Source organism: Elephas maximus, chromosome 7, assembly GCF_024166365.1.
Source record: "Elephas maximus indicus isolate mEleMax1 chromosome 7, mEleMax1 primary haplotype, whole genome shotgun sequence".
Taxonomy (NCBI): domain Eukaryota; kingdom Metazoa; phylum Chordata; class Mammalia; order Proboscidea; family Elephantidae; genus Elephas; species Elephas maximus.
This window is the reverse complement of record NC_064825.1, coordinates 19,658,421-19,684,320: the sequence shown is the minus strand read 5'-3', so window position 1 is coordinate 19,684,320 and position 25,900 is coordinate 19,658,421. Positions and strand designations below refer to the sequence as shown.

The following is a 25,900-nucleotide window of genomic DNA, read 5'->3' as shown; positions in this document are numbered from 1 at the left end:
TGCTCCCAGACCAGGGGAAGACTGATGACAAGGACCCTGCTCCAGAGTCAACAGAGAGAAGAAAGCCTTTCCCTGGAGCTGACCACCTGGATTTAGACTTGCAGCCTTGAATTTGAACTGTGAGAGAATAAATTTCTCTTTGTTAAAGCTATCCACTTGTATTTCTGTTATAGCAGCACTAGATGACTAAGACACTGGCAATACCATACTCCACCCTCTTATGTTGCTCTCCTTACTAAGGGCTTTCTAGTTATTGCTTTATTTCATCAAGGACTTTGCCTTCTTAAGGGATTTCTGTGTCTAGTGGATTCACACCGGACACCCTAGGTAGCCACGCGAGCTTCTCAACTCCAAATGCCCTGCACCTTGACTTCTTTTCAGCACTGATCTGTAGGGAACCACCCTAGACTTTATCACCACCTAAAATTCTTCCACCTCTGAGATTTTTTTATGTGTTTATTTTTTTCTAAGAATACCTATACATGCTTATTTCAGCATATCTGATAATGAGGTGCAAAGAAGAAAATTTCTCATAATAATGTCATTCAAAATATTATTATTTAAAATATTTTGGTGTATTTATTTCCAGTTTTTTTTAAATAATGATACTATAATGTTTTTGCATCTAGCTTCTCTTCTTTTTTTACTTAGCATTATAACGTTCCTGAAAAAGTTGTACCATTTTCTGCTTCCAATCAGCGGTGAATGAGAGTTACCTGACTGTAACTTTCAATGGCATTTATTTGATAGCTCAAAAATGGCACATTGGTTGGTACCTTATTTTGATATTTTTAATTATAAACATGATTGAATAATTCCTATGTGTTTATGGAAACCCTGGTGGCGTAGTGGTTGAGTTTGGCTGCTAACCAAAAGGTCGGAGTTCGAATCCACCAGGCACTCCTTGGAAACTCTATGTGGCAGTTCTACTCTGTCTTACAGGGCTGCTATAAGTCTGAATTGACTTGATGGCAATGGGTTTATGTGTTTATTAGCCATTTTTTTTTCCTTTTTAATGAATTGTTCACTAGTACATTTGTGGTTTTCATTCTCACAGTATGAGCTTTTAATATTCTAAGAATATTGATTTCTCTTTGCCAAGATTAGCTTTTCATTTACTGCAATTATATCTTTTTGCTTTGTAATTTGTACCATTGATTTCAAGCTCTGAAAAAGCTCTCCCATCCAGAAATTTGTAAAATGAAACATTTAATATTTTAAATTCAATAAAATTTAAATTTATTTCAATTAATAAAATTTAAATTCATTTTAAATAATACATTTAATATTAGTAAAATTTTCATTAAGTTTTTCAAATTTTTATGGTTTGACCTTTTATGATGAACTCTTTAATTGGTCTGCATTACTGTATAATAAAAGGTAAGGATATTAAGTGATTTTCTCTCTCTAATAACCAATTGGCTCAATATCATATATGGAAAGAGTTATAGTATATGATATGAGACAATTGGTTAGTATTAGAGAGAGAGAATCTTTTCATACCCTTACCTTTTATTATCTTACTTCACTACGAATGATGTCCTTCTCCAGGGACTGGTCCCTCCTGATACGTCCAAGGTACATGAGATGAAGTCTCGCCTTCCTTGCTTCTAAGAAACATACTGGATGTTCTTATTCCAAGACAGATTTGTTCATTCTTCTGGCAGCCCAAGGTATTTTCAGTATTCCTTGCCAATACCATAATCAAAGGCAACAATTCTTCTTCAGTCTTCCTTATTCGTTGTCTAGCTTTCACATGCTTTGGCTTTCAGGGACTTTTTTTAAATTTTCTTCAGTTTCAACTTGAACTTACATATGAGTAATTAGTGGTCTGTACTGCAGCCAGCCCCTGGCCTTTTTCTAACTGATGATATTGAGCTTCTCCTTTGTCTCTTTCCACCACTCATCTGATAATTTTCCATACCGTGGTAGCTTGTGTGTTGCTGGGATGCTGCAAGCTATGCCACTGGTATTTCAAATACCAGTGGGATCAGTCATGGTGGACAGGCTTCAGTGGAGCTTCTAGACAAAGAAAGACAAGAAAGAAGGATCTGGCAAGCTACTGAAAAAAAAAAAAAATTGGCCACTGAAAACCTTATGAATAGCAGCGGAACATTGTCTGATATAGTCCCAGAAGATGAGCCCTTCTGGTTGGAAGGAACTCAAAATATGACTGGGGAAGAGTTGCCTCCTCAAAGTAAAGTCAACCTTAATGACGTAGATGAAGTAAAGCTTTTGAGACCTTCATTTGCTGAGGTGGCATTGATGTGACTCCAAATAAGAAGAAACAGCTGCAGATATCCATTAATAATCAGAATGTGGGACATATGAAGTATGAATCTGTTGCTGTCATTGAGTTGGTTCTGACTCATACTGACCCTATGAGGGACAGCATATATATATATATTTATATATAAAGTTCTCACCTTTTACATTGTCTCTGTTTCCTCCAAGTTCTTTCTTTTTGTTTGTTTCATCTCTATCTTTCATGTCAAAGTTGTCTCTTCAATATCTGGTGATACTTAGTTGTGTGCTTATATTTAAGAATGGAAAACTAAAAAGCTCTGACAGGAAGTTCTATTTGAATGGGTAGTGTTTGTGAACTGTGAGTTTTACTGTAGGATTATCTGGCTGATTATTTCCAAGGAAAACTTTTAATGTCAGTATATTTATTTATTTTTCTTTCAGACTAAATAGATTGTACAGAGAGCAATCTTTCCTTCTTGTGTTTGAAGGATGTAAGCCTGGATGGCAATGAACTGGGAGACAGATGGGAGAAATACACAAGGGGTAGTGTCTCAACATTTGCTGCATAATTTTAATCTGTTTTCAGTTATAGAAACCCCCACCCTCAATAGTGCCTGTGGTTCCCTGATCCAGGGATTATTCATTATGTCCTCTCCAGAGAGTAAACATATAGTCCCCATATTGGTCAGAGAGAACACTTGCTTGGTTGGGTGATATTTGGAAGAGAATCTGGAAGCTAACTTTTTATTAAACAGTCTTTCAACAGAACCTCCTGTTTTCAACTTGATCTTCACTCTCCTTTCAAAAAATTATTGATGTCACCATCTGAGAGCATGCCAGAGGTTCAGTGATGCAAATCAAGGTACTTCTTGGCTTTCCCACTTCTGATTTAGGATCCAGCCTCTCGGACATGCTAAATTAGTTCTGCTTACCAGCTTGCCGAATTTTGTTGCTATTGTTTCCTCTCCCATCCTCTTTGTCCTTTTGATTTTATTTCTTAAAAAAATCCCTTTACTAATAGTTTATGGTAGTTTGAGACAGAGCAATGGTAAAAGTGTGTTCAATCTGTCATCTTTTCCTGGAGATCTGTATTTTACTTTTTAATAGCAAATGGAAGATTGGGAGGTTTAACTTTTTAAGAATTAAATCACTGAACTTTTCCTTTACCAATTTTCCCACTTTATTTATTCTTAAAAAGACATTCCCTATTATGAAATCTGAAAATCATTATATTGCTTCTAGTTTGCTTTTTAATGATTTAAGTGTTTACATTAAATGCTTAATATATCCTGTATTTATTTTCAGATATAATTTGATCTAAATATCCAAATAGATTTTTTCCCCAAATATCAAGCAACTTTTCTCAACAATATTTGTTCCATACTCATTGCTTTGTGACATTTCAGTATATTATAATATGTACTAATCTTGACAACCAATTCAGTTTATCTCTTCCTCTTCCATATTGTATTAATTATTGTAAACTTTCTAATTTCATTCACTCCCCAATATTTTATAATTCTTACCTATTTATCCTTCAAGATTTAAAGATGAATTTTCAGTAGCTTTGCTATTTCCTCCCAAACCCCACTGGATTTTGATTAGAATCTGTATAAGTCATTAGACTGTTCACCAAATATTTCTGTTTCTCCCCTCTCTTAAAGTGACACGTGGCCAAGAACCTTACTTTTTGGCCAGTGTGAGTAGAAGTTATGTGTGTGTGTCACTTCCTTCCCTAACTACTTCCTTCCCTTACCACTGCTCCTGTCATTGTGGAAGCACATGTCAAGATACAGTATCCATCTCCCTGGGTCCTGAATGAGCAGAGCCTCCCTGTTGATTTGCACTGGATATACAGGGGGAAGAATAAATCCCCCCTCTTTTCACCTTTTTTAAAATTTTGTTAAGTATTGTTTGGCACCCTAGCATAATGTAGCCTATCAAAAAATACAGAATTATGTTAATTACATAATCTAATTTGGAAAGTCTAGAACTATCTATGATGTAACTTCTGCAGAACTGCTGTAGAACTAAAATTTAAAGCGACAGGAGTTAACTGCCGCAATATTAAAATTATTCTAGGGGACTCTCTTGTCGGTCCCATATCATTGGCTTTTGTCCACTATATGCTTTTTCACTAAATTAGAGTTGAAAGACTTCTCTAAATAGGATGCCCAGGAGTTGGGGGGATAGAGCTATAGATCCTTAGATGCTGTATTGGTCCCTTTCTTCACACAGATTTCATGGGGAAACCTTCCTTTTCAAGAGTTTAGCTTTTCTGACTTTCCTCCTAACCCACACCTCCCAGATACTCAGGAGTTCTGCTACTAGGAAAAAGTTCCTGCAAAGATGCTGCTGAGAAAGACCCTTGGCTCACTTTCAACCAAAGGTCTTAGCTCCCTGTGGTTCTTTCTCAAATCACTATACGTCAAGGAAGGATCAATTTGAATATCTGAAGGCTGAACCCACCCATGGATGGAAAAGGGGAAAAGCAGCTCTTTTAACTTCTCTCATCCAGAACCTTAGGGATCCAGAGGACAAAGTGTGGTAGTAGTTGCTATTCACAGAGGCAGGAGTGTGTGCATATACAGTTAGGTTGCACTTCCCAGATTCTCTTGCAGATGAATTGGGCTTTGAAATATGAGTGGAAGTGATGCGTGACACTTTCTGGCCTTGCCTCCAATCTTTTAATTATCTTCCAGTCATCTTCCAGTCATATCCAATGGAGGACTCTAAGCACTAGAAAAGGGTAAACCGCTGGATCGATAAAGCGTCCCCCTTTTTTTTTCTTGCTGGAAACCCTGGTGGCATAGTGGTTACGAGTTCAGCTGCTAACCAAAAGATCGGCAGTTCGAATCTACCATGCGCTCCTTGGAAACCCTACGGGGCAGTTCCACTCTGTCCTTTAGGGTCGCTATGAGTCGAAGTCAACTCGACAGTAATGGGTTTGGGTTTTTTTTTCTTGCAACACACTGGACTGTGACATGAGTGATAAACTACTGTCTTATAATATTAATTAATTTATAATACTTTACTAGGCGAATATCAAAAAGTCACATAAGCATGTCCTATTTAAAATTAAAAGAAATTGGGTGAATTTATAGGCTATTTTAGCACTACGCAGTAGGTAAAACCAGAGAAATATCAAGTAATTTCATTAATGTCTATGTCAAACCCACTGCCGTCCAGTCAATTTCGATTCATAGTGACCCAATAGGACAAAGTAGAATTGCCCCATAGGGTTTCCAAGGAGCGGCTCGTGGATTCAAACTGCTGACCTTTTGGCTAGCAGCTGTCGCCCTTAACCTTTGTGCCATCAGGGCTCCAATGTCTATGGCAATATATTGCATATTTCTCCTTTGCAGGTACAATCTAAGATTCATACTTCATATATAATCTAAGATTCATACTTCGTATATAATCACATGATCATGTTATTTTTTGAGACTTTCCTAATGTACCAAAAATTAAGAAAGTAATTTTCTTGTGTTAGATTACTACTACTCACTCACTTGTATTAAGAAGTAGCAATACTTTCATACAGAGGAACTCTTCTTGGCTAACTTGAAGCTTGACAAACTCCTGTGGGATCTGCCACATGGTAAGGCATAATGGATAGAATGAGGATTCCTTCATCCGCTGCCTTGCGTCATACACAACACACAAAAGAAAAAGCAACAGAAATAAAAGAAAACATTGTCTTAGCCAGTTTCTGTAATTTGTTGGGGAATGTGCTTTTGGTAATTACCTTACTCATTATTGAATCTGAATGCCACTTTTTATAAACTAACTTATTTGGAATTTTAAACATGTGCATGTCTTCACAATACTAAGTTTTTAAGGTTAAGACGTTTTAAAGTCAAAAAATCATATTAAATACACATTGACCAAGATTAATGCTTTTTCTCACTTTCATTATCACACTTTAAATACCTAAACTGAGACAGCCAAGTTATAGGAGTTGAGAATGTGGAACTGAGAGGAGCTCAAGGGTTGCTTTATTCACTGATGATTTTCTTCTGTGAAAACATATATAGTCTTGCATGCAATTCAATGGAAGAATGGAATCAGTTTGCAGAAAATCACCACACTGTGAACTTTACTAGGAGATATGTACGGTGATACAGAAAAAAGAAAATGAGAAAACGGCAATATTAAATAACTGACAGGGTTAGACACAAATTCTGAAGGTTGAGAAAATTTAGTTAAGATACTTTCTCAACCATCTCCTGGTTTGTAATGTCCACATTAAGTCAAATGAAGCTAGCAGGAACAGTGAAAAGAAAAGAAAAAAAAAAAAAACTAGATTTTGGCTCAGAAGAGCTAAGATTGAATCCTGTCACTGACATTCTGTGGCAGGTTATACAAATCCTCTGAGCCTTAGTAACCACAGCTGTTAAATAAGGGACCATGATTCCCTACATATTTCAAGGGGTTGTAGGATAATGTGGAATAACCCAACCAAAAAACCAGACCCAGTGCCGTCTAGTTGATTCCGACTCATAACGACCCTATAGGACAGAGTAGAACTGCCCCATTGAGCTTCCAAGGAGTGCCTGGCGGATTCGAACTGCTGACCCTTTGGTTAGCAGCCGTAGCACTTAACCACTACACCACCAGGGTTTCCAATATGGAATAAAGCATATGAAATTCATCTGTAAACTGTAAAGAGGTATGCAAGTGTCAGTTATTAAGTTATAAAATGCTGAATCAGCATTCACCATTAGAACACTTAAAATATTTTCATGAGAAGATTATTTTTCAGTTTAAGGTTATACATAGAAAACTAATCACAGAAATTTAAATATAATCAAGCAAAAAGAAATATTTATCTTAAAATTTTTAAGATAAATTACGAAGTCTGATTTTTCCTCTAGGGAGAAAGGTAATGTTTTTACTTTTTGAAGGTATGTCAATACTTTCAAGAAAATTATTTATAATTTACTTCATTTTTGTTATTAGTGTCAAGGTATGAAATTTTAATTTGATAACACATCCATTTAACTTTGTCTTTAAAAATATTTTTCTTGATACATTTTTGAAGTCAAAAAAATAAAAACCAAGATTTAAGACAACCATAGTATGTAATGAAACAAAGAGAAAAAGCTCCATATATCAAATTACTAGTAAGATGATACACTTTTTTAGTATTGTCACATCAAGCTTCATCCTGAAATAACTCTGAGAAAAGTTTCAGGAAAATTCTGTTATTCAGGACACTAAATGTACAATCATCTATTGAAACATAATTTTCAAGATTATCTGACATATGCCCTTAAGATAATAACAACAACAGAAGTCAAGTTACTACTTACTCATTTAGTATTAAATCAGGTGCAAAATACAGCATCTGCCCACTGACGTGTTTATAGGATCGCCATCCTAGTCCAAACACCATTAAACTCATCCAAGAATACTGGATGAGAGTTATCTGGTCATCAATATGTAAGTTTCGAAAACCTACGAAATCAATTTAAAAATGATTACAAAAAACACTTAATGGTGTCAAAAATGTTACACATGCATAGCTTTGAAAATAGATGTAAGTATTCGGGCAATATGCTGTTTTCAATCTCTATATTTTACGCAAAAAATCAAGAAAAACTAACTCATAATAAAGCCAGGAAACTGAAAAAGTGGCAGCAATTTTGGGAGTCATTTAAAGTGAGCCCCTGAGACTTAGTATTTCGGGGACTTCATTGACTGAATTATTCATCGAGCACTCATTCATGGAGAACCTTCTGTGTGCCGGGTACTGTGTGAAAATGCTGGGGAACAAAGGTGAACAGGACACAATCTTTGCCCTTAAAAAAAGCTCATGGGAGCACAGGGAAGACAAGTGCGTAAGTATGACTACAGAGGTTACAGAAAAAAAGGAAGCGTAGAAGAGAGACTACACACGAGTGGGGATGGAAAGCAAGTTAGGAAAGGCTCCCTAAAAGAGAAAGAGGTAATGCTTAAGCAGAATATAATGAGTTTGTTGAGGAGTCTCAATTCTTTGGCATTTAAACATTGACTAGTTTTATTGTGTAAAGTTACTTTCAATTGTGCTATATCTAATTTTCCTTTGTTGCTGCTAGTTGCTGTCAGGTCGGCTCCGACTCATGGTGACCTTAAGTGTAACAACGAAATGTTGCCCGGTGCTGTGCCATCTCCATGAACTTTGATATATTTGAGCCTATTGTTGAGGCTATTGTGTCAATCCATCTCACTGAGGGTTTTCCTCAATTCTGTTGACCCTTTACTGGACTAAACATGATGTTCTTTTTCTAGCAATTGGTCTTCTCTGATGATGTGACCAAACTAAGCAAAATGGTCTAGCTATCCTCACTTCTAACCCTTAATTATATCTGGGGTAGATTCCACACTTTTCTGGTCACTTTTATTTTAAAAACGTAATCAGTCTTGTTTTAAACTTTCATTGTGGTTTAAGAAGTTTAGAGTCTGCATGTGTGTGTACTCGAGCTCTGGTCTTTCACACATCTCTACCCTCCCTCTTTTAGGCCCTTTTCTGGTGTTGGTGACAGAAGAAAAATGGGAGGGTAACGCACAAATGTATCTTGACCTAACTGTCTACAGTCTTCTTTCCATCTTACCAATTCTCTTTTCTCCTGTTTGGGGGAAGATCGCCAGCTCAGCACTGATAAACTTAGAGAGACAAGAGATAAGCTTGGAGATGCAGGTTGGGGTCAGGTCATGAGTGGTTTTGTATGTCTATTAAGGAGAAATGGCAACGATGCAGTCTTACACTGTAGGTGGATCCTCAGACAGCTATGGGAGGAAGGATTTCAAGGGAATGAACCTGGAATCAGGGAAAGCAGCTGGGAACTATTGCCTGCCAAAGCCAGGTGAGGGGTTAAAAAAAAAAAAAAAAAGGCTGAAATAAGCCAACAAAAGGAATAGAGATGAGGGAGTGGGTCAGGGAAATATTTAACACTTAAGAAGATTTGGCAACTGGATTTAGGTAGTGAGGAGGAAAAATGAGGAGGAGTCAAATACAATAGCAATAAAAGCAATACTGAGGTAAAATAAAGGAGAAAAAACAGACTAGGGAGAAAATAACAAGTTTTGGACATGTCTGAGGGGACTCTGGATATCCAGATAGTAGTTGGACATAGCAGGCAGAAACATGGAGAGATTTTTGGCTAGAAATCTAAATTTGGAGGTTATTTGTACCTGAGTGTAGCGGAAACAATAAAAGCAAATGACACCCTCTATTGAAAGAGAAAGACAGTGGTCTGGTAAGAACATCAACTGCTTTCCATAAAGATAGTTTAATAACATCTATTCCCCCTAGGAGCCCTTGTGGCACAGCAGTTAAAGAGTTTGGCTGCTAACCAAAAAGTCGGTAGTTTGAATCCACCAGCGACTTCTTGAAAACCCTATGGGGCAGTTCTACTCTGTTCTATGGGGGTGCTATGAGTCAGAATCGACTCGATGACAATAGGTTTTTTTTTTGGTTTTATTCCCCCTAAGAATCCATTGAAACCCATTTACAAATGGACTATTTCAAAAGTAAAAACCAAAGCAAAACTTAATTCTATAGATACCAAAGATGAAAGAAATTTACTTCTTGATTGTGTTAATCATCTCAAGGTAAGACGTAGAAAGGAAGAAAGCTCTCTCCTCTCCATACACTCCAGATAGCGCTGTTTTCATGTGAATGCAGGAAGAATACTGTTCTTTTCTTAAAACTCCTTAACCCAAAGGGACAGAATTTATGTTCATAATTAGGGATACCATAGCGGATGTTTGCCTTGTTTTTGGCTTTTCAGTATCTAATCTTCTTCCTCCCTCCCTTCCTTCCTTTCTCTTTCCCTCCCTGCCTCCTTCCCTCCCTCCCTCCCTTCCTTTCTCTCTCTGTAGGGGCAGAGGTCCCCACTGGCTGTTGTTTTGTGAGAACAAATGTCCCATCCTCCAACTGAGGAAGCTGGCTAAAGCCTCTGCTCTGCTGGGTTTGTGACTTGGCTTTGGCCTGTGAAATACAAACCACCAGGACTTTGAACTAGAAAACACTAAAGCAAAGTCAAGGATATGGCTAGGCTTTATTTTCGATGGTGGTGGTGCCCAGTGATGGCAGGGGATTCAGTGTGGCCATTTGTGATGCTTGCTTTTTTAACTCTCCAGAGATGCCCTGGTTCTGCCCATTTTTCAAACTTTTCCATTAGTGCCTCTTTGGTGAATCCCTGGTGTTCTCCCACTAAATTCTTTTTTTTTTCTTTTTGCTTTGTTTTTGATAGCCAGAGGGTTAAAAAAAAAAAAAAATTAACACTTGGTTTTTATTGCGTGAGTCCAGGAACTCTGATTTACCCAGGTGCAGAAAAACTCCCTAAATAAATGGCCAAGAAACATTTGGCATGCAACTTTCATATTGTTAACTTTTCATATTACTTAAATGCATCTTTGAGTGTATGTCTATATATTACCTCTTTTTTATAAAAACATTGAGTCTCTCTTAACACTACAAGTCTAGTACAAAAACACTGTATGTAAATGGAATATTAAAAAAAGGGTACTTCATTATTTTATAAAGTTTAGAATGCTTTGATAAGAGATCAGTGAATTTTTCCAGTTTTTGTAAAGCAGGCACATATAAACCTGCCTATTGTTGTTCTGTCTACACTTACTATATTATTTTTTACTTCAGGCCTTTCCTTTATGTTAATCTCTGAGAAGTTTTTAAAATTATAATAGCAGCAATTCATTTTTTTTCTTTCAAAAACAGATACCGAAGTGTTTACAGTCACCTTTTCTTTTTGTTTAAATTCCTGGCTTATTAGATGACCAGAAATAAAAGAACATTTAAATTACATTGTAATATCAGAAGTTAATTTTACCGAAATAATTTAAAACTTAATCGAATTACAAACATTTACAGCAGAAAGTGTGTTATCTCCATTTTACAGAATGGACTGGAACTCAAAAAATAGGCTTTATTTACTCCACCTTACTGGGTTTTAGAAAAATGTACAATGTTAAATTGACTTGAACAAGCCTGGGACAGGAGTGCGATTTTTTCCCCATTAACTGTAATATCATTCATTACTTTATACTGAAACAAAGACGGGAACACTGAGATCAAAATGCCACTGATGATAATGATCAGGTAAACTTAGTACATTTGAGATGATGATCAAAATGAAAAACTTTCACCTGGAGAAGTGATGGATGAACACTAATTGTGTTTAATGAGCAATAAAGAAAAATACCCTTTCCTTTTAGGTGACTTGACCTGATAATTCCTGACAAAAGCACTGTTCCAAGCTGTCCAATCTTTAATTTAAGCTTTAAAAAATTAAAAAACTGTACAATACAAAGATGGCCTGTATGACCCCACTAGGCCCTCTTACTTTACTTCCAGAGTTTGGATATGACACATAGGTTGCACTTCTATAAAAAGTGTCGTGCAATTTAAACAGCTCACCTACAACAAGCACAGAACATTAAATATCTCAGCATCTTCTGACACATATGAATTCTGAGAACACAAAGAAGCTTCAACGCAGTAAGTGTAATTAACAGTATATGTTTGATGACATTACAAATAAGGGACTGATGTTAATGATCTTGGATAGCACAGCTCTTTTGATATCAATTCCATAATTACATTTCTATAAATATTCTTTAAGCACCTATTTGGAATGAGGTGTATTCTTTATTTCACTAGGTATAAAGATTAGAAAGATGCTGCTTATGACTTTAGCACTTACACTCTGGCGAGACAGACGGAAAAGTAGAGCATAATTATAATAGGGTGCTAAGTGTTATGATTGACAAGTGCTAGAGTGACATGAGAGAATAAAGGACCCCAGACGAAGTGGTGTAGAGCTATGGCTGCTAACTCAAGGGTCCGCAGTTTGTATCCACCAGACGTTCCTTGGAATGCTATGGGGCAGTTCTACTCTGTCTTATGGGGTCACTAGGAGTCGGAATCGACTCAGTGGCAATGAGTTTGGGTTTTTTTGGACTCAGGGAAGGCTCAGAGAAATCTTCCCAGGGGAAGTAACAGGTGATCAGAATCCTGAAGACTAGTTAGACACCAGAAACACCAAACCCGTTGCTGTTGAGTTGATTCTGACTCATAGTGACTCTACAGGACACAGTAGAACTGCCTGTAGGGTTTCCAAGGAGCGGCTCCTGGATTTGAACTGTCACCCTTTTGGCCAGGCAGGGAAAATGTGGGAGAAGAAAAGGGCGTCCAGGTAGGGAAAACACTATGTGCCAAAGAAGCAGGCAGAAAATTGAACAAGGAGCATTTTGAGAACTGGACCTTATAGGTGCTCGAAGGAAAATGGTGAGAGAGTTGCAAATTCAGGAGTTAGATCACAGAAGCTTCTTGGATGTTAAGGCTAAGGATTTCAGACTTTGTGTTGATGGAGAAAGGGAATAACATAACTGACTATAATTGCTTTAGAAAGAGGGTGTTGGGGGCAGAACAGATCAGTTGGGGCAGCACGAAGCTGGTGATAATAGGGGCAGTCAGGGGCTACTACAGAAATGTAGGTAAAAAATGACGAGGACCTAAATTAAGTCAGGGTAGTAGCAATGGCAGCAGCATGTATAATGAATTTATATAATAAGCAGAACTGACAGAATTTGACAACGAACTGGACATGGGGGTTAAAGAGAAAGTGAACTAAACGTCAAGATACAAGAAAAAAACAAGCAAAAAACTGAGTGATTTAGGTTTATGGAGTAGAGGGCCATCCTGAGTTAGAAGTTCATTCAAGTAAAAATGTGTAATAAACAGCTGCAGTAAATAGTCTGAATAGCTCAGTAGAGGGTCTGGGCTGGTACTATGTGTTTAGGAGCCATCAGAAGACAAGGCCATGAGTGCGCTTGTCCAGAGTATGTAGAGTCAGAAACTACTGGAGTAGAAGATGGAACCCAGGAATTGACATATTTACAGTGTGGGTGGAAGAAAAAGTCCACAAGGGAGACAGAAAATGTAGAAATTGAGAGAAACCATGTATCTGGAAGGGAAGTGATGAATGCCAATGGAAGGGTTTTGGCAAGAAATGGTTACTCTGCTAAGAACCCCAGAGGAATATGAAACATGTTAAGGTCTGAAAGTATTCATCTGATTTGACAAGTGAAACATTTTGGTGACATTGGCAATAGTAATTTCAGTGGAATAGAAAGTTAGAAAAATCATTTTTGAATGTCTCCATAAAATGGATTTTCCAAGGCCTAGCTTTACTCCAGAGTTCCTGGGTATTGCACATGGTTCATTGCTGGGCTGGTCTACTAACTGAAAAGTTGGGGTTTTGAATCCACCTGGAGTCTCCTTGGAAGACAGGTAGATCTACTTCCAAAAGGTCACGGCCATGAAAATTCTATGGTGCACAGTGCTACTCTGAAACACATGGGGAGTCGCCATGAGTCGAAACTGACTCAATGACAACTGGCTTGGTTTTTTGGTTTTAACTTTACTCCTAAATGGCTACTTTCATTTCTTTCCCATCACTTTTTTGGAGGAGTAATTTGATTTGGAAAAAAAGAAAAATTCTTTGTCGGAGATGCAATGGATGTCACTGAGACAAAAATTTTAGCATGCTTCAAAGCCAGAAAATGAGGCAAAAGTACTGTTCCCCAGTCTTAAGATACTGATGATTGCAAGTATTTTGACTAACTGAAACCAAGAAGAAAGGTATGTATTTAAAAATGCAATGTTTAAGAATGCCAAAGCTTAGCCCTGAGTAGATTTTTCACCAAGTAAATAGCAGTATCAAAACAAAATTTATTAAAAAAAAAAAAATTCTCCAAACCTCTCTGTCAACATCTACTCTTCTACAATGCACTAGTACATAGGATGAAGAATATTTAAATGCAATTTTAAATGAGTGAGTGCTTGTTAATTTAAGTGCTAAAGCCTAACCTGACTTTTAAGTCTCTAAATTTACTTAAGTTGAACTTAAGTTTCTAAATTTACTTTCCACTACTCTCCTTCATACGAATTTATTGTCAGTAGTTTTTTAAATATTTAGTTATGAAATCCTAAAGGACCAAGTACATATTTCAGTCTGAAAATTCATATGTACAAATATATTTTCTCAATCATCAGCTAATAAAAGCTTTAATTACTCTTATGTTGGGGAATATGATAACATTTTTTATGTTACTAAAGGGCCCTCACACTTGAAGACAATTGGGAGTCATTGTCTTATACTGATCTAATTCAATATTTGCTAAACATGAGTCATGCTTTTCTGTATTTTCACATCTTGAGCCACACTATTCCTTCTGTCTGGAATGCTTTCTCTTCTTATCATGATTTATCAAAATCTCATTTCTCCTTCAAAGTATAGTTTAATGGGCATCTTATCTCTGCGGACATCTCTAGTCCCTAAAGTGAAGTGTTCCTTCCTCCCCACTTTTTTTTTATATTTGTATCTTATGCCACTATAGTTGTTGGGTATTTTCTCTCTCACTGGATTAAAAGTTCCTTACTGAATGGCTCAATGGTTAACTGTTTAGCTGCTAACAAAAAGGTCGGCAGCTTGAATCTACCAGTCACTTCTTGGAAACCCTATGGGGCAGTTCTACTTGTCCTGTAGGGTGCTGTGAGTCAGAATCGACTCGATGGTAATGAGTTTTTTTGATTTACCAAAAGGGTAGATGTCTTGTTCATTTTTTAAAATTTTGCAAAAAAATTTTTTTTGGCTCCTTCTAAATAAGAAAATAATGCCCACTAAAATTATAGGTAAAATTCAATGTAAAATCATTTATATATTGATGAAATATATCCTAAGAGATGGTTTGTAAATGTGCTGTCATAAGGCTGGAAGAAATTGCAAGTTTCCATTAAAAAGAAACAAGGATATCTCTGAAATACAGTAAAACCTGCAAAAGCCAGAACCTGTGTATGGCAGAAAACTGTCAGAGAAAGAAGACACACTGGGTGTTTATGAGGGAGAATTCTCAAATAGAGTGCAAAAGAAACCTGGTGAGCACCTTGTCAAAGGCAGAAAAATACACCAAAATGCATTCACACCATAAGCCCAGACTCCTGGCTTCTAATACCACTGCTTAGTTGTTAGGTCTTGCACACAGTTGGTATGCAATAGGCATTTATTAAGTGAATCAGTAAATAATAACTATATTCTGGCTTAAAGCCAACCCAAAGATTTTGAGTAGCTTAAATTACTTTATATACAGGTGTCCCTCCAAGTTCTCTCAAAAATCAATATCGTCATTCTGGTTCATTGATTGTTTTACTCCCCGAATACAGACCATGCAAAATATGGTTTATAAAACCACAGACTACATGATATTTAGATTAATCTCAATGCTTCCCTCACTCTACAGTTAATAGAAGCAGTATGCACTTACATGTGAATTACATTTTGCAACATTTAAAAAGTTGCCACTAGATTTAATGTAGAAATGGCCTCTCATTTTTACTGAGGGTGTGTGAAGGTCAGTCTTGCCGGATACCAGTGTTTCAATCTAAAAAGCTCACTTAACTTTCATCTAAAGCACATAAATTATCTTTTTAATTATAACTGATTATTTTCTAACATTGTAGCTGATGCTAGAATTAGAACCCTTTTTTAACAGTAAACACCAAAATTCAAACAAAAGAAATATGAACTATAGCAATAAAAACGTAAAACGCACTGTTTTCAAATAATCGAAAACCTGAAAAAAGTTAAACACGTTTAAACACTCATATTTTTAAAAAGAAAAAGTTCATCAATGCTGTAGTAATATTTTTACTTAATAAAGATCTATCAAGTCTGATAATCACCTTACAATAAGTTTTAAACATTGAGAATTTTCTAATGGAAAAAAGATATTACCTGTCCAAGGCCTTTCAGCAAGAGTAAAACTAATAAATAAGAAACTAGGCATTTTGATTTTTCTATTAAATGTCTTTATCTCCATTAGAATACTGAATTTTATTAACTTGGCTCAACATGTATTTTTAAAAACATTCAACAAACAGGAGGGGATATTTCTTTCTGTTTCATGTAAGCTTGGATTTGCAATAACAACTCATCTATTCTATTTCAAATCTTTCAGGCAGAATAATAATTGAGAAATACATTAAGGCAAATGGGGAAGGAATTCTTTTTTTTTTTTTTGAGAAAAGCTATTGAATCTAAAAGGGCATATTGTGTTTAATTCTTGATCAGATATTGGAAAAAATAAATTGGTACAAAGGAGTATAAAGATATTATTGATGTGAAGAGAATGTGATTAGAACACATTTTAATTGGGGGATTAAAGCCACAAGCAATTGCTACAGATGTATTTTCCTAGATTTGCATGCTAAGATTTAGCCACGTGAGAACTGCATTCTTGAAATTCTTCCAATTACTTTGCTCCTATGAAATGGTGCTGAGGGAGCAGCCATAACTTATAAATGAAGTGGCTAAAATCCTTCCATGATAATGTAATCTAAGTCTTCATTGCTGGGCTATGCCCCCTCTGGGTATCCATTTTTAGAGGAAGCAGTGACTAAAGGCTCATTTCACTATGTCCAGATTATTTACTTTTGTTTAGGAGTTTTGTATTTTAATTGTCTTAAGACACCCCGCCATATCCCTGAATACAATTTTGGTTTTTATACAGTTGAGTGTATTTGGTTTTATTTTTAGCCAATTAAAGTTGGTTAAATTCAGGTTTAGAAAGAACTAGATATTTCTAAGAAGACGGTCAACTTGTCTTTCTCTGAACTACTATAACACTTGTAGCTGAACACTTAAACTCCTTAACTGTTTTATGTATGTAATTGTTGATTTTCATCAAGAGTCAATGAGTTCCCTATTTCTTTCATATTTCCATAGCATGGAGGAGGGTTCTGGACAAGTATCACAAGTTACGGAAACATTTTTAATGGCTGAAGCCTGTACTGTAACATGATGCTTACAGTCTAGTTGACTCACTGCACATATTGTTTTATTTAACAATCTACTAGTACAACAAACATAGTAAATTTTTTATTACATGCTATTATACATATATAGTATTATTACCTGGCAGGGATTTAGACCACTTGACTACCGAAAGAAGTTGCCTCTCGGCTAGTTGATTAAGACTCGTCAGCAAAGAACTGGAGGTGTCAGGTTTTGTGTTGTCATGTCCTGCATAGATCATATCTGGTTCAATGCTCACTAACAGATTGATCAGTGGGGGAACAAACTGTAGTTCTTGACTTGGTGAAAAAGTGATTCTCTGGCTTAGAGTTTGGCTTTCATTTGGCATGCCCACTGGCTGTGGGAGAGCAACAGCATCTAGAGCTCTCATAACTCTGACTTTATTGAACTTTTTAAACTTTCGACCTACAAAGAAAAAACAAAAAACCAAGAAGTTCATGTAAACACATATCAAAGAAATCTTCCAGCAGAGGATATTTTTCTCAAGCATTATATATTTTAGCATCAATCTAACAAAATGCAACTTAATAAAAAAAAATATTAGGTATCAGACTTGGATTCGAAAATTAATTATACCAGCATTCATTGGATTGGTGAGAAGTGAGCAATTATACCAGTATCCTGCAAGGGGTTATCGAGTTTTGAAGCAACATAAATGAAAAGACTTTCAGTACATTAAGTTCAGCACTGGTCAATATTATGACAGGACTGCCCCCCAAAAGCTAACGCTACAGGCTACATTAACTGAAATATTATCTACAGTAGTTGTTGAATCTTCTTTTGGGTTTTATTCTTTTAAAGATTGGTTAAAAGGTACGAAATTTCTCTCCAACCACATCAAAAAACTGCATGTATGTGCAACTCCCCCCTGCCCCAAATTTTGTATATTATTTCAATGGGTTCATAGATCTCTCAAAATCAGTCCATGCACGATTACAAGATCTACCCAGCAAATGGTTAATACACTTGGCTACTAACCAAAAGGTTGGAGGTTTGACTTCACCTAGCAGTGCCTTGGAAAAAAGTCCTGGTGATCTATTTCTGAAAAATCAGCCGTTGAAAATCTATGGAGCACAGTTCTACTCTGATACACATGGGGTCACCATGAGTAGGAGTCAACTCAATGGCAACTGGGTGTTTGTGTGTGTGTTTTTCTAAATTAAGGGATGAGACAGTCTATGCACCGTGCTAGTCAGACTACATTCGTATTTACTTCTAGAATTTCTACTTTGATGAACTGTAATGTGTAGGGAAGGAAAAGATAAAAGCCTACCAGTGAGATGTGTACAAACTCTGCCTCATAAGAAATGGCTAAAGGAGAGTACAATGTTCAGCTGGGTCATGGCTAGTTTACTAGGCACTTTTGGCTGAATCAGAGAAAGGCCTGGCGATGGAAGGGCAGGCTGGATTTCAGCCCCACCCACTCTGTGCCAGGTCCGTGCTGTTTAGCCAGGAAAAAAGACTAAGGGAGACCTGATAACTGTTTGCTATTATCTCAGCAGAGGTTGCAATCTGCTGGCTCTATTGCCTGATCTGGCCATAGACATGTTTTCTTTGGCTCATACAATGTTGGCCAGAGTTATGAAAGCCTCCCTGAATTAGTTGGGTGTCAACATCTGTTCAAGTTGAGTTGCAGCTGCTGCTTTTGATTCGGGCGTGCATACTCCAGTTTGTCCCACTTCCCACTAGAAACTACTACTACCGAGGCCAATGGTCAGTTTTCTTATATCTTGCCACTTTACCCAATTAAGTTACCTGCGTGTAAACATTTGCCTTTGAGATTTCTGAGCTTTGAGATTTCATATTATTATGAAGAAACAGTACTATACTTGTTTTATGTTCTATAGGGTCACTATGAGTCGGAATCGACTCGACGGCACTGGGTTTTTTATAAAGCTCTAAGGAGTAGAGATGGAAACGCTGGTGTCTTAGTAGTTAAGAACTACACCTGCTAACCAAACGGTCAGCAGTCTGAATCCACCAGGTACTCCTTGGAAATCCTATGGGGCAGTTCTACTCTGTTCTATAGGGTCCCTATGAGTTGGAATCAACTTGATGGCAAGGGTTTGTTTTTTTTTTTTTAAGGCAACTGGACAGCAATGGATTTTTTTTTTTTTTTTAAGGAGTAGAAATAGAGCCTGTAGGTGACATGCCCCTCTTCCTCTGCATCTGTCTGCAGGAGCTGATATGCATGGGAGTTTTCATTGTTTTGCAGGAAGTAGGGAAGAATCCTGGGCTCAGATGCTAGGGGTGAGCATGAGAAGGCATATTGGAGAGAAAGGCTTAGTAGTTGTCCCTCATTCAACCTGATGGATGGGGTTTTGACAGGAAGAATCAGAAGCAGAAGGAACTGATTTTTCTGAGGCTTAGAAAAAGAGGAGTCCTTGGGTGGCTCAAACAGTTAAGCACTTGACTACTAGCTGAAAGTTTGGTGGTTCGAGTCCATCCAGAGGCACCTTGGAAGATAGGCTTAAAGATCTGCTTCTGGAAGGTCACAGCCTTGTAAATCCAACGGAGCAGCTCTACTCTGCATGGGTGAGGTCGCCATGAGTCGGAATTCACTCAAGGTAACTAGCAACAACAACAAGAAAAAGAGAAGATCCATCTAGCAGCCTGGTTAGTGAAATGCAGAGTTGAGGAGAGGGCATGCTTCCTATGTCTGCAGAGAACACAGCGTGGTGCTTGTGTTGTGATGAATGATAGGAACACAGCATCATTTGGCACCTTGAGAGTGTCTGTAGCTCTGGGCACCGTGAAAAAGCTCCTTATACAAGGAAGCAGAATTTCCATAGCTGCGACTGTTAGCCATGGCGGGGACACAGGACCTCCATCCATCAAGCTACACAGAGGCATCGAACCTCAGCAAGGAAGTCAATGCAGAGAATTTTCTTTATAGTCAATCTACAAAATGGGTACCCCATACCCTGACTTCACTCCTATCACAATGTATGAACTGTCTCTGCTCCTGTCTAAGGCCAAATCTTCTACTTCAGCACCAAATCCTATTCTTTCTCAGTTACACAAGGACTTTGCTTGCAATCATCTGCCCTTTCTTCGGCAGCCTCTAAACATCCCTCTCATGCATACTCCATTCCATGGAGAATGTACTCTTTCCATTTCTTCTCCTCCCACTCTTTGCTGAACCAGCTTCAAACAGGCTTTCATCCCGTACTCCAACAAAATTAATTTTGGCAAAGTCACTGACGTTTTCCACATGCGAAAACAATGGTTTCTATAATGAGATACCACTTTATACTCACTAGGATGGATATGGTAAAAACAAAACAGAAAATAACAAGAGTTGGCAAGGATGTGGAAAAATTGGAGTACTTCTGCATTGCTAGTTGGAAACGATGTAGCCACTGTGGAAATGGTTTTGTGGTTCCTCAAAAATGTAAACACAGAATTACCATGACCCAGCAATTTCACACCTAGGTACACACCCAAAACACTTTAAATCAAAGAGATACTTGTACATCAGTGTTCACAGCAACATTACTCACAATAGACAAAAAGTGGAAACAACCCATGTATCCATCAACAGACGAATGAATAAACAAATGTGGCATATACATACAATGCAATATTATTCAATCATAAAGAGAAACGAAGTTCTGATATACAAGTTTTGACACAGACAAACCTTGAAAACATTATTAAAAAAAATTATTACGCTAAGTGAAATAAAGCACACGTAAAAGAACAAATATTGTATGATTCCACTTAAATGAAATATCTAGAATAGACAGATTCATAGAGATATAGATTAGAGGTTACCACGGCCTTGGGGGAGAGTCACTGCTTAAGGGGTACAGAATTTCTGTTTGGTGTGATGGTTTCACAGCACTGTGAATGTAATTAATGCCCACTGAAATGTATACTTAAAAATGGTTAAAATTGGAAAATTTATGTTATATGTATTTTACTACAGCAAAACTAAAAAACAAAAACAATGGTCAAGTCTCAGACCTCATTTTAATCAGCCCATCAGTAGCACTTGACATAGCTGTCTGCTTCCTTCTAGTAACACTCTCTTCCCTTGGCTTCCATATACCTCATTCACTGTGGCCACTCTTTAAGTATCTTGGCTGGCTCTTTCTCACCTTCTCGACTTCTAAATCTTGGAAGGTCCCAGAGTTCAGCCGTCAGACTTCTCTTATATATCTAGACTCAATTCCTCGGTGTTTGCATTGAATCCCACGGTTTTAATATCATGGAGACATGGGTGAAAGAGCCCTGGTGGTACAATGGTTAAGTGCTAGGCTGCCAACTGAAAGGTCCGCAGTTCAAACACACAAATGGTTCCATGGAAGAAAAGACCTTGCCAGTGCTCCTGTAAAGATTACAGACTAGGAAACTGAATGGAGCAGTTCTATTCTGTCATATAGGGATGCTAAGAGTCAGAATTGACTCTATGGCATACAACTTTTAATTCTAGCCCCAACTTTGTCCCTGAGAACTAAACTCAAATATCCAATTGCCTACTCAGTATCTTCACTTGTGTGTCCAGTACACGCCTCAAACAGTATGTTCAGAGCAGAACTTTTGATGCACTGGCTGCAAAATTACAGCTCCTAACCTTGTAACTTCATTTATGCATCTGCTCTGGTCAATTATATAGTCATCATTGATACCTCTCTTCTTCTCTCACCTCATATCCAATTCATCGACAAAGTCTGGTAGATTACCATAAGAATATAACCCAAATCCAATCACTTCTCCCCATCTCCACTGCTTTCCTTGTAGTTTAGGTCATCATCATCACATCTGGACTATTACAGCACATCCTGACTGGTTTCCCAGCTCTCACCGTTGCCCCTCTACAGTCTAGTGAGCCTTTAAAAACTTAAATCAGACAATGATTGATGTAATTGGTTTTACTGAATTATAAAAATACACATGAAAAATACTGAATTGGCAAATGTTATGTTCTCTGTATTTTACAACAACAAAAACCCACAAGTCATTCCTTGAAAAAAAAAACAAAAACCTCAAAGTAAAATAAAGGTAGAAAGATACAAAGACTACTAAAACTCAACATTAAACATACTATTATAAATGACATACTTTATCTGTAGATAATATTATATAGCTAGAAAATTTAGGACTACTAAAAATCTATCAAATTATTGAATAAAGGCTAGATAGAAGATAAGTCTTTGCCCCTGCTAATAATTATCATTAAAAAATAGAAAATATATCCTATGACAACAGAGACCAAAGTTATAAAATATCTAAGAATGAATTTAAGAAGGGCACAGACTTACATTAAAACTACAAAATTTTATCATATGACATAAAAGAAAAATCTGAATTAATAAAGAGATATATATTATTGTTTCTGGATTAGAATACTTGAAGTGTCAATCCTGGTCAAATCAACACATAAATTTCATACCATTTCTATCAGAAACCGTTTTTGTGGAATTGGAAAAAATGGTTTCACTGTTCTTTAAGAAGAATAAAAATGTGTGAGAATAGTCAAGAAAATATTGTTACAAAAAACTGCGATTTTTAATATATGTCATTAAGATTTATAATACCATCATAATCCTAACATGATGGCATTAATGATTTGCATGGGAATGAACATATAGATCAAAAGAATCGAATATAGAACCCAGGAACATATACCAAATTTATAATTTGTACTATCAACTCGATGGCAGTGGGTGTTTTTTGGTTAACCCAAAGGTTGGTGGTTTGAACCCATCCAGTGGTGTCAGGGAAGAAAGGTCTCTCGATCTGCCTCTGTAAAGCTTGCTGTTGTTAGTTGCTGTCAGGTAGATTCTTACTTACAGTGACCCCATGTGTACAGAGTAGAACTGCTCCATAGGTTTTTCAAGGCTGTGACCTTTCGGAAGGGGATCGCCAAGCCTGTCTTCAAGGTACCTCTGGGTGAGTTCGAACTGCCACTTTTTTGGCTAGTAGTTGAGTGTTTAACCATTTTCGCCACCCAGGGAGCAGTTCTTCTCTAAAATATGGGGTTGCCATATGTTGGAATCTGCTGGTTGGCCAATGGTTTTGTTTGTTTTTTTAATGCTATCTCAATGTATGTTAAAAGTGATGTGTGAGAAGGCTTTCACTTGGGGCATACAAAGGCTACTGGGAAAGCAGGGAACATAAGTCCTCAGGGCCCATTTTCATAATAGAGTGGCAAAAGATGGCTGTATAAAGACCATATGGTCATACTAGCTTTCTAAATTTGAAGCGAAACCCCAACGACACAGGGTGGAGAAAAATAACAGAAAATTAGGAATTACTTTGGAATTACTGATCGTATTTGGCTGAGCAGAGATAAACGCACATAAACTGCTAACACCTTCTATCCAGCTTCCCTCTTATTTTTCTTCTTAGCATTTGTCATGGTCTATCAGGCTACATATTTTATGTATTAATTTTCTTTTTATTATTTCTATCCTCCACTAACATACAAGCTCTTTGATGTGGTAAGTACATGTGCTAAGTACATGGCAGTTACTCAATAATTTTGTTGAATAAATCAATAATTGTAGAGCAACAAAAAGTGTGTTTGCCACAAGGGTTCCACAATAACCAGGCCCCCTGCCACTTCTGTTCCCTGAAGAACAGGAAGAAATCTAAGGGGATTTTCCTTTCAGGCAAAGACACAATCTAGGGAAGAGGGTTTGGCATATTTCATGTAGAATGACTGGAATTTACCTATGTCTGCCATATATAAACTTCAGCTGTGAACCCCCATCTACCATAACTACATTTATGTACCCAATCACTTTTTCCCTCTCTCCCATACTCAACCAAATAGCTAAGATGTTGGATCTTCTAGCTCAAATTATAAGAGGATAATCAAAACAAGGCTTGGGTAAATAGGAAGGGAAGCCAAAGGGAACTGGCTAGCAATTAATAAATCAAATAGCAGGCCAAGATAGAATAAAACAGATTTAAATGTGTAATAAGAGCTGACATACAGTATGAAGCTTAAGCAAAAATATTTTCTGAAAAGATAAAAAAAGGAAACTAAAAGCAAAAATTAGATGAAGGATACAAGTTGGAAGAAGAATTACTGTAGGAGATGGATTTAGGCAATACTTTCATTGCAATTTAAAAGAAGGTCGCATCTAAGTTTTAAAAGTTCAAAGAGGAGAAGCAAAAAATCAAAATATGAAATGACTACAAAACAGAATAAGATAAAATGAGAGAAAGCAGATTTGAAAACTTTACTAGGAGAATAAGAGGCAAAGTGCCGGTGTAAAAAACTAAACCAGTGACATAAAATCAGACTTGAAAAAACAATCACCAAATAAAGTATAAAAGGATTAAAGTCATTAGAAAAAAGACGATAGATGTAGAAGATGGATAACAGAGATTATTTTTATATATATAGATTCTTGGGGTGCGGTCATAAAAAAAAGGGAAAAAAACATGGAACAGAAAAATATCTTTGAAGAGAATATTAATAAGAGAATGCTTGCTAATATATAAGAAGATGAACTTTCAGATCAAAAAGGGCTTTGTTTCAAGAAAAATTAATAGATAAAGATAGAACTGAGCACTGATGAAGTTACTTAACTTCAAGGATTAATAAATGCAAATTCAGGCAGAAGAAGCAGGTTATCAATCAAAGAAAAATATTAGGCTCAGTTTTCTCTTCAGTCATATTAGGTGCCTCAAGACAATGGCAGATTTGAGGAGAAAGGACCTATAACACACATTTTCTAAGTTTTAATGGAATTTTACTGAAGATTTGGGAGGCCAAGGGAAACAGCAAACACAGTGGGCCTCACACTTTGACTGCACTCTACCTCACTTCCCCCAACTTCCTCTGTCCCACCTTAAACAACACAAATTCTCTTTGTTTTTGGTAGAGTAAATTAGCAAATCTCTTTTGAAATTTCAGTAAGCTCCTGGGATCGTACCCAAATAGCTTATCAAAGCACTTCTGAAAATAAAGAACAAAAAAATTCTGGTGTTTCCATGGTAAGATATGGCTTGAGAACATAAATACATACAATAAAAACACCCAATAACTGTTACTTTAAGTACCTGTTCTAGGCATGATTCTATAAACTAATATCAACTCCAATCTGTATCTATGGATTTTCAATGATTCCTAGAAATAAATAATGAAAAACTCTTAAAAGATACATTAAAGTTAAATCTTTGGCCAATGAATGTTTGCATAAATTACTTCTAAATATAAATGATATTTTAAGCCATCATTTATTAAACCTTTCTGTGTGCCAGGCATTGTGCTATATGGTTTAGATGTACCATCTGATTTACCCTCACATGAATTCCCATTAAGTGGTCTTAAAAGAAAACAGAGGTATGGCCAGGTTAAGGTGTATGCCCAAGGTCCTACAGCTGTTAAGTGGGGGAAGTTGAAATCCAAACGCAAATCATCCTGACTCTAAACTTTTATTCTTTGTTACAATGCTATACCATCTCCTATAGAGATACTATGAAACTCCTTCTTTGACCCGTCGATAAAATTTAAACTTTTAAGGGTGGAATTCATGTTCACAGTTAAAATTGGCATAAAATTCTATATAAACTTCTCTTATTGGCAATGTAGAGGATTTGGTACCTTATACATTTACTTCTCCAGAATACTTAACAATGATGAATAAAACACAACCAAATTCTTTTAAATGCATATCTGAGCTCCTCAAAAAGTCAGAAAAATATGAAGGGGTCTAAAATGAAGAACATCTCTATCCACTGACAAAGGAACATAAGAAGGATGCATATCTCTTTCAATCTTGGCTCAGTGTGGGAAAAAACTCTCCTCT

General features: G+C 36.7%; 1 protein-coding gene across 2 annotated transcripts in view; it reads right to left on the bottom strand.

Moving 5' to 3' along the window:
• The window catches only part of PGR (progesterone receptor), an 83,038-nt gene that overhangs the window by 9,790 nt on the left and 47,348 nt on the right, over window positions 1-25,900 (bottom strand). Inside the window, exons 4-6 of one of the 2 annotated variants that reach the window (XM_049889479.1) lie at window positions 17,229-17,534; window positions 7,563-7,707; window positions 5,760-5,890 (exon numbers count right to left, since the gene is read on the bottom strand). In XM_049889479.1, the coding sequence (XP_049745436.1) occupies window positions 5,760-5,890; window positions 7,563-7,707; window positions 17,229-17,534 (582 nt within the window). The remainder of the gene's footprint in view (window positions 1-5,759; window positions 5,891-7,562; window positions 7,708-17,228; window positions 17,535-25,900) is intronic. The other variant, XM_049889481.1, reaches the window with a different exon arrangement.